The sequence below is a fragment of the Zea mays genome, chromosome 3, assembly GCF_902167145.1.
Source record: "Zea mays cultivar B73 chromosome 3, Zm-B73-REFERENCE-NAM-5.0, whole genome shotgun sequence".
Lineage (NCBI taxonomy): Eukaryota > Viridiplantae > Streptophyta > Magnoliopsida > Poales > Poaceae > Zea > Zea mays.
In genome coordinates this window covers 105920014-105929983 of record NC_050098.1, presented here as the reverse complement: position 1 = coordinate 105929983, position 9970 = coordinate 105920014, and the positions used below count along the sequence as shown (strand labels likewise).

General features: G+C 41.4%; 1 protein-coding gene across 1 annotated transcript; it reads left to right on the top strand.

The window, feature by feature from the left end:
• The first annotated feature begins 581 nt into the window (after window positions 1-581).
• LOC103652061 (putative DUF21 domain-containing protein At1g03270) lies at window positions 582-4252 on the top strand. Its single transcript, NM_001364714.1, has 6 exons — window positions 582-948; window positions 1581-1620; window positions 2019-2111; window positions 3012-3088; window positions 3691-3773; window positions 3868-4252. The coding sequence occupies exons 2-6, from the start codon at window positions 1581-1583 to the stop codon at window positions 3878-3880; spliced, it is 306 nt and encodes a 101-aa protein (NP_001351643.1). The 5' UTR covers window positions 582-948; the 3' UTR covers window positions 3881-4252.
• Window positions 4253-9970: the final 5718 nt, after the last annotated feature.

The following is a 9970-nucleotide window of genomic DNA, read 5'->3' as shown; positions in this document are numbered from 1 at the left end:
TAAATAAATAAACTACAATACAACTGGCTTGAAATTATAATCTAAGTGTTGGCCAAAAGTCTCTTCCTCCACTAGGGTTTTGGCGTATTTGTTGGTAAAGATGTATCTTATTTATGTTATACATACAAGTTTATTGATAAAATAATTAGATGAACTCCGGCCTCCATCCCAATGTATAAGGTGTAACTACCTCTAATTCAAAGACTAAAAATGTATTTAATTCTCTCTATACTAATATATCGATGTATGTATGACTAGAGAGAGCATGTATTATATTATTAGACTGATAAAAAATGGTTAGGTTTTATAAACCGGAACGAAAGGAGTACATATTTATAGAGGTGAAGTACTCGTTATGGTCTATTATAGCGCTCGCTATACGTTAGCCCATACAACTTGTCTATTATTCCTTAGTAATTTCGCAGCCCACCAAATCAACGTCGGCCCGCAATAACCACATGCAGGAGACCTATGGCCACTAGTGCCCGGCTCCTACTGTTGGACCAAATAGTCTCTAGAGGTCCAACAACTGCAATCTGCCATGAATTGGCACCCATAGGCCACAGTCCCACACGGTGGCGGACGCGGGCGTGCTAGGGTTGAGCGGCTACACGAGCGTGCTAGGGTTGAGCGGGGCTCCGCGGGCGTGCTAAGGTTTCGCGAGCATGGCGGTGGCCGGCGAGCAGGTGAGGGCTCCCGCCTCTAATTCCCTCCCGAGCTCCTCGAGCGGCCAAGCGTCTGTGTGTGGCCGTGTGGGCGAACCACATGCGCCAGCCACCGTGCGCCCTGGGTGAGCACGTGAGGCCAGAGGAGAAGCGCATGTACAAGCAGCTGCGCCAGTTTAGCGCGAGACTGCAGGGTAGTAGGCAAGCCGCGAGCGTGTGACTGCAGCTGCTAGCCAAGTGAGCGTGCCACTACAGGACAGCAAACAACGACGACAGCAAGCAAGTAAGCAATGAGCAAGTTTTATGTCTATAATTAAGGATCCTGATCCCCGATGTTAGGAGAAATTAGAAAAATCTACTTAGGCGAACAAGGGTGTTAACTTGGCTACCTTGTAATGTTTATGTTGTATTCGTGGTGCAGAAAAGTATTGTTCTGGATATTATCTTGAAACTTTTGCTCAACCAACCTTTTGAGAAGATTCCCTATGCAGCTTCTGAATATCATATGGTTCTTTCCTTAGCATCGAAAGATAAATTTTTCCTAATGTAGCATTGGATTCATTCTTGGTTTATTATATAGGACTGTCGTCGAATGCAACCTGTGACACCATCAACTATAAGGAGAAAAGACCATCCAGTTTACCCTTGTTTTATGTGTAGCATCAACCTGTTAATATTGAAATTTCGTTCCTCACCCCACGTGGATTGAATATATATGGGTGCCTAACGTTTAAATGATATATCCCAAAAATAAGGACTTTAACCCACAAGTTAATTAACGAGGACCAATCTGAGTTGGCTAACGAGGACAATAATTCAGTCCTTCTCTTCCATATTCTTTTTTTATTGTGATGAGAGCTTGGCAACACTCTACTGTAACTGGTTTCTTAAACTAGAGGATAACTTTGGTTGCAGATGATCCGTTCAGCATGTGCTCCCTATTCGAAGTCCCCTGGTACACTTTTTTTCCTAAAATTCCCAGAGTCCTTATCTGTCGGGAATTTTGGATGGAGGGAGTAGTATCTTGGGCTGATGAGGATACTCTGATTGTTCATGTTCCATAAGTTTTGTTATATTGCGGTGAGAGTTTTTGAGAATGTTCTTCTATTTTTGTTCTCTCAAACTGGATGTTAATTTCTGATTCAAATTCTCCTGTGTTATGCATGTGCTCCTTGTGCAGAGTTGGTACATTTCCTACATTATATACCTACTTATTCATTTCAAGTTATCTTTACTGAATATTTGTTTGTTTGTTTGTTTATGAAACTGTTGTATCATTGTGGCCATAAGTTATTTTGGGGGATAACTTTGGTTGCGGATGATTCGTTCAGCATGTCCTCGTGCTCTTCACAGGGATCATGTCCAGACTCACACTGGGCTCGTTGCTCGGCCTTGTTGAGCTAGAGATCCTCCAACACAGCGGCACCGACACCAAGGCTCAGGCTAGTACGATCTGAATCCCTATCCATTCCCTGTTGTTACCTCGTTGTGCTCGATCTGGTTACTGTCCTATGTGCGGGTTTGTTATATTGGTAGTAGGGATCACATTGGTGTGGCTGGTTACATGAAGGAATGGAGATGAGAACGTCATATACTCTATCGTATTCTCAAGTACCTCTGTAATTTTGAACATTAGAGCGTCTTTGGTGTATGGTGGTGAATTTTTTTCTCGCTCGTATCGGAAGTCTGCTAGATTTTGTAAGTGGCAATAATGATAGTGAGGATAAAATGTGATGGTAACACTAACATTGACATATTTTTTACATGCAGAAGTGTTTGAAAAGGAAAGAGAACAAACAAAAATGGGTATAGTCAGGAATAAGGAAAAGCATTGTGGATGGGATTCATTCTTTTCTATGGTTCACCTCGTTCTGGTGATATATGAAATGGTACATCAGATAAGTGGGAAGAGGAAGTATAATGCAATGGATAATCATAAAAAGTGATCACTCTGGAGTATCCTGTATCTACCATTTTTATTTACTAGGGTAGAATGCACTTTCAGTTTTGTCTTACCTAGTAATCTTTACAGCGTGAAAGGATCTCTAGCTAGTTGATTAGCTGGTCTAAGTAGCACTCCTTAGGTTTTTAGTTTGACTCCCCGTATAAAAAAATTTAGGCTGGGTTAAAAAATCTCCTGATTTGTCCCATGACAAACCATTGTTCTAAGCCTCGACCCCGGTAATGTCTTGGTCATTCTCAAATGGGCTACGATGTCGCTGCTACGCCAAAGCATAGGTCTAAGACTCGACCCTGGTGCGGTATTTTAGCATCCCCTTTTTAGTTTCAATAGTGTATTGTTGTTGTCCCTCAAGTGTTGTTTATTATTTACTTTGTTTGTTGCAGCTGTCGGCCTTCCAGTTGTTCAAAAGCAACACCAGCTTCATGTCACCCTATTGTTGTGTAATGTTGCTGCCATGGAGGTAGAGTATCTGGATTCCAATCATATCAATTATCACACTATTTTGTACTCTAGAAGTGTATTCATTTGCTACAAGAATGTATGGTAATATCGAAATTTTAGTTTAAAGCTTCTAATGAATTATCCTAGCATCAACACTTATACCTTTTAACTCATTATTAGGAGAGAGGGACAATGTTCTGAAGTTGTGTCTGTTCAACTTTTTTTTGCACCATGTCAGCATGATTTTTTTGTAATCCTGTTTATGATTATCTTACATTTTGGAACTATTTGATGAAGTTTAGATAAGATTGAGAATAACACCTATTGCATCCACTATAGGCTTATTTCTCCCAGTTGCTACTAGTTTCTTTCATCATCCAACTGCAGCACGACCAATATGTGTTAGTCCAATTACATCATATGGTGTATGTATATCTGATCGATATTATTTTTCCAGTCCTAAATCTACTATCACACTTCTCATACTAGTGTTCTTTCACCAGTTGATACTCTTATACCTTATTCCTTTCTTATTTCACATGTTGTTTTTTCTGATACCTTTCGCACTCCATTCTGTTTTAACCATTGACTTTTATGTTTACCTCGTTGCAACCTTTTCAGGCACTTCCTATATTTTTGATAGAATGTTTCATCATGTTCTTTTTGTATTATTGTCAGCGACATTTGTTCTTGCCTTTGGAGAGGTATTCATCTGATGTCCAAAAATTACTATTTGCTCATTGTATGGTTTGACTGATAGTGATTGTGTGAGCATCTCCTTCCTCGTGCTCTTCGCAGGGATCATGTCTAGGCTCACAACGGGGCTCATGTTGCTCGGCCTCGTCGAGCTGGAGATCCTCAAATGTAGCAGCAAAAGCATCTCAGGAGACCATTAATAGTATGAAGAGATCGATCGAAGAAAATAACCTCCTTCATCAACTATTAAGCTTCAATCGAGGCCAAGTGCCTCCATCTTAAGTCTAACTAACCACTATAGGGCCTACAACCTTATAGCTGTTATAGTAGCTTGTTACAGTAGCTCTAGATTTGAAGTTATATGATTATTTCAATTATGCTTAATGTATAATACTTTGAGTTGAAGTTATAGGATTTGATTTGGATTTTAAGTTAAAGAATTTGCAGATATATGTTTTGAAGTTATATAATTCTCTCATGGATGAAATATTTGTGTTCAACATATTCATATGATATTTTGGTTGTGATGTGTAATATTCCATGGTATGAATTCATATGATGTGATCATTCTCATGATGATTATATCTACCACAAATGCTTCGCCATATCACTTGCCATGTCAGCGGCCAACGCCTCCCAATTTATGACAAAATTCTTTGTCACAACAATTTTGCCACATCATCTGCCACGTGGCTTGCCACGTGATCAAATCTATGACAAATGTTTTCGTCATAACGGTTTGCCACGTCACATGCCACCTCATCACCATAGCCATGTGGCAATGCATGTCAATACAAATTGTGACGTTTTTATAATGACTTATGACAAAATAGAGTGTCATAGATTTAGTGACGAATTTGATGTGTGTCATAAACTCTATGACGTTTTTTTGATGATCGTCATTGTAGTCTATTTAACACGCACCTTCTGTGACGATGACCTTTTCGTCACAACGATGTCACCAAAACACAACCTGTGACAAATAAATACTAGTTGGTGACATAATCACAATGTCATAGAAGGCCTAAAAGGTTGTAGTGCACGACCGCTGACAACACCCGCTTCCTACGTGAAATGGCGGGACAGCAACTTCAGCAACAAGGCAGGAGGGCTTATCCGTAGGGACCCCGCGAAACTTCGTATTTGGATTTTTCGGAAACTCGTCCCCCACTATTTGTCAAAGCCAAAGATCCCCTCGAAGCTGATGAATGGGTGCGGGTCATTGAGCAGAAGTTTGGGCTCATCCGATGCACGGAGACCTAGAAGCCATTATTTGCGGCTCGGTAGTTAAGAGGCCCTACTAGTACATGGTGGGGAAATTATGTGGCCATTCAGCCTACCGGACATCAAGTCACCTGGGACGATTTTAAATTGGCATTTCGGGAGCACTACATTCCAGAAGGAGTGCTCCATATCAAGCAAGAAGAATTCATGAAACTCAAACAAGGTGGCTTATCAAATTCAATCATTTGTCCCAGTACGCAATTGACCAGGTCAATACTGACCTGAAAAAGAGGAACTATTTTATGAGAGGCCTCAATGACCGACTACAACGAAAGATGGCCACCTGCCTCGACCTCTCCTACAGTAGGGCTGCCAGCACAGCTCTGGCAGTTGAAGCTAAGTATGCAGGCCCAGGGAAGTCAAAGGGCTTTGGAGGTGACAGGTCCAAACAAGGCCTGAAAAGTGACAAAGGTTGGTGATCCGACCTTTCAATCAAAACTGTTCTTCACCTCGTCCATCCTCCTACCCCTTTAAACAACCTGTATTCATCCGCCCTGCCACTGCCCCCACTTCAACAACTCAGTCGAGTGCCCCTGGTGCTCGTTTCCCTACAATCCCGAGTTCATTAACTGGCTACTTCAATTGTAGGAAGTCTGGACATTTCATCAAAGACTGCCCATATCCGAGGCGGAACAACTCCAATAATCAGCAGAACCCGGGGAGTTCCAGCCAAGGCAAGGGAAACACGGCAAATAATGCAGCGGGCAAGAATATGAAGAAAACTGGGTGAATCTATTATACACAAGTGGCCACTATGCCGGAGGGAGAGCCGGTCATGATGGGTACGTTTCTCATGGCCAATCACCCTTCAGTCATTCTCTTTGATTCTGGTGCTTCACATACATTCATAAGCAAGAAGTTTGTGGAGAAATATTGCATTCCTTGCATTGAATCAAGGGAAGGGTTTATTATTCATTCGCCTGGGGACAAATATTCACTAAAGAAGTGGCTTTCCATGTGCCCGTAACATTGACTGACCGGGACTTTCCTACAAATATGATTGTTCTGAAAGGCCAAGATATAGATGTAATTCTGGGCATTAATTGGTTAGCCCAGCACAAAGCTGTCCGCAACATTGATCTGAGAACCATCAGGTTGAGCTATGGCCAGGAAGAGGTTCTCTTGTCCATCCCTGTAGCTACTACAGCTAAACCATTTGGCAGAATTTATGAAGCCATCATACCGAAGATCCAAGATATTCCGGTAGTATGTGAATTCCTGGATGTCTTTCCGGAAGATCTACCTGGATTGCCTCCAGAGAGAGATGTAGAATTTGTGATTGAATTGAAGCCCGGTAACCCCTATTTCTAGAAGATCGTACCGAATGCCTCCGAATGAGTTGGCAGAGCTCAAGACTCAATTACAAGATCTGCTAGAAAAAGGATTCATCCGACCAAGCTCGACGCCTTGGGGTTGTCCAGCCATCTTTGTCAAGAAGAAGGACCAAACGCTTCGGATGTGCGTGGATTATAGACCCTTAATGAGGTCACAATTAAGAATAAGTACCCTCTTCCTCGGATTGATATCTTATTTGATCAGCTTATCGGAGCTCGAGTATTTTCCAAGATTGACCTCAGGTCGGGTTACCATCAGATCCGTATCCGACCCGAAGATATAACCAAGACCGCATTCACTACGCGGTATGGATTATTTGAATATCTGGTTATGTCTTTCGGATTAACAAATGCTCCTGTCCACTTCACATATCTTATGAACTCGGTATTCATGCCCGAGTTGGATAAATTCGTGGTAGTCTTCATTGATGATATCTTGATATATTCCAAGAATGAAGAGGAGCATGCTCGACATTTGCGGATCGTATTAACGCGCTTAAGGGAGTATCAATTATATGCTAAATTCAGCAAGTGCGTGTTTGGGCTAGAGGAGATCCAATTTTTGGGACACGTATTGTCTGCCAAGGGGATTGCGGTTGATCCAAGCAAAGTCCAGGATATTTTGGAGTGGAAACCACCAACCACTGTACATCAAGTCCGAAGTTTCCTTGGACTGGCTGGTTATTACCGCCGATTTATTCTAGATTTTTCCAAGCTTGTGAAACCAATCACAAGTTTATTGAAGAACGATACCAAATTTAACTGGTCTTCAAGATGCGATGAAGCCTTCGAGCAGCTGAAGGTGTTATTGACCACTGCTCTGGTATTAGCTCAACCGGACATTGTAAAGCCTTTTGATGTGTATTGTGACGCATCAGGCAGTGGCTTAGGTTGTGTCTTGATGCAAGAAGGCCGAGTTATAGCGTATGCCTCAAGACAGTTGCGCCGGCATGAGGAACATTATCCAACTCATGACATGGAATTAGCTGATGTGGTTCATGCCCTGACAATATGGCGTCATTATCTGTTGGGGAATATCTGTCATATCTATACAGATCATAAAAGCTTGAAGTACATCTTTACCCAGTCAGAGCTGAATATGAGGTAAAGTAGATGGCTTGAGCTGATTAAGGATTATGAATTGGAAATTCACTATCACCCAGGCAAGGCCAATGTAGTGGCAGATGCACTAAGTCGCAAGGCTTCCTGTCATTGTCTTACAATGAAGACTTCTGACATTACATTATGCCAAGAAATGGAAAACTTGAACCTGGGGATGATTCAACATGGAACTTTGAATCACTTGAAGCTTGAGTCGGTTCTTCTGCAAAGAATAATTAATGCACAAAGAAATAATGAGGGTATGAAACACATTCATGAGAAAATAAAGGCCAGTAAGGCAAACTGTTTTAGAGAGGATGATCAAGGCATTGTATGGTTTAATAACCGCATAGTTGTGCCCAAGAATGATGAAGTCCGCCAGCAAATTTTTAGATGAAGCACATCTTAGTCGCTATTCTATTCATCTCGGAAGCACTAAGATGTATCATGATCTAAAGCAGCATTATTGGTGGACGAAGATGAAGATTGAAATTACATGCTATGTGGCGAGATGCGACACTTGCAGACGTGTCAAGGCCATACATATGAAAACTGCTGGTCCATTGCAATCTTTACCAATCCCGACTTGGAAATGGGAGGACATAAGCATGGACATTATTGTAGGATTACCCAGGACAGCAAAAGGATTTGACTCTATTTGGGTTATTGGCTTACGAAAATCGCTCAGTTTCTGCCAGTCAAGACATATTACCCGGTCATCACTTATGCCCAGCTGTATATTGCTCGCATCCTCAGTTTGCAGGGTGTTCCAAAGACAATAGTGTCGGATCGTAGACCTCAATTTGTATCCAAATTCTGGGAAGAACTTCACAAATCCTTGGGTACTAAGTTGCTCCACAGTTCGGCCTATCATCCTCAAACTAGTGGGCAGACTGAGAGAGTAAATCAAATACTTGAAGATATGTTGCGAGCTTGTGTTCTGGAATCCCCACAGAAATGGGATGACTGCTTACCATTAGCGGAGTTCTCGTACAATAACAGCTATCAAGAGAGCATCAAAATGGCACCCTTTGAAGCTTTGTATGGACGACGGTGTCATACCCCGTTAAACTGGTCTGAACCAGGAGAAAGATGGGTTTTCAGGCCTGATATGGTAAAAGAAACAGAAGAGAAGGTTCAACGAATAATACATAATTTGAAAGAAGCCCAAACTCGCCAAAAGAGTTATGCAGACAAGCGACGCAAACCCTTGTACTTTCAAGTTGAAGATTATGTCTACCTGAAAGTCTCACCAATGAAGTGTGTATCACGTTTCTGGGTAAAAGGAAAACTTGCACCTAGGTACATTGGTCCTTTTCCTATTCTCGAACAATGTGGACCAGTAGCATATCGACTCCAATTACCTGAAACATTGTCTGCGGTGCACAATGTGTTCCACGTATCTCAATTAAAGAAGTGTCTTCGGGTTCCAGATCGAACCGTTGAAGTAACTGATGTTGCCTTAGAACTAGACTTGACATATTCAGAACATCCTATTCGAGTCTTGGATCAAAAGGACATGATTACTTGAAGGAGAACTCTCAAGTTTTATAAGATACAATGGAACCAACACATGGAAGATGAAGCTACTTGGGAAACTCAAGACTTTTTAGAAAAGAATTTCCCAGGCTTTTTAGCTTCATGTAAATTGTGAGATGTGTACACTTGTTGTAGTAGAGGAATACACCCTATACCACCCCTACTTTGTACAAGAAATAAGGAAATAAAATATATGACACATTTCCTTTTCCATTACTTGCCTTAGGACTTTTTAATCTCGGGACGAGATTCTTTTATGGGGGGAAGGATGTAACACCCCTGGTGTTACTGCCACTAAAACTTGAGCATAACATCATGAGCATTAGCATATCATGTGATTGTTACACTTAGAGTGCATTCACTAGGCAAAAATTTCAAACAAGTTGTATTGATGTGACTTGTCATGGGTGAAACCCTAGAGTAGGGTACTTAACCCTAAACTAGGCTTAGAAGTGTAAACAAAGCCTAAATGAGAGAAAACTTCAAAACTCATTAGAAATGGTCATAAAATGTCACCATTAATGGACTTAAGTGGCACCCAAACCCTTGAAGTACCAAAAACCCTAAATAGACCCCTGGAAAACCCTGGACTGAAACCCTAGGGGGTTATATGTAAATATTGCACACTTTTGGACCTAAGTGCAAAAACCATGGAATTAGGGTACCTTAAGTCATATGGTTCACATATTTGAAGATTTGCAAGTGAAACCATGAGATGTGGGCCTAATTTCAAAAAGGCCACTCTAGTGCTCATGTAGGGCTAAGTCTGAAAATCATTGAAGAAGCCTGACTTGGAACTCTGTAGATTCAAAAATACAAAGATTTTGCCTAGGGTCAACACATCAAAAGTATAGAGCTATCATAGGAGTACAACTTTGCTTAAGGGATTAAGCATTGTTATTATACAAAGTTGGGAGAAAATTATGTCCAAAGTTGTGTTGTCAGTC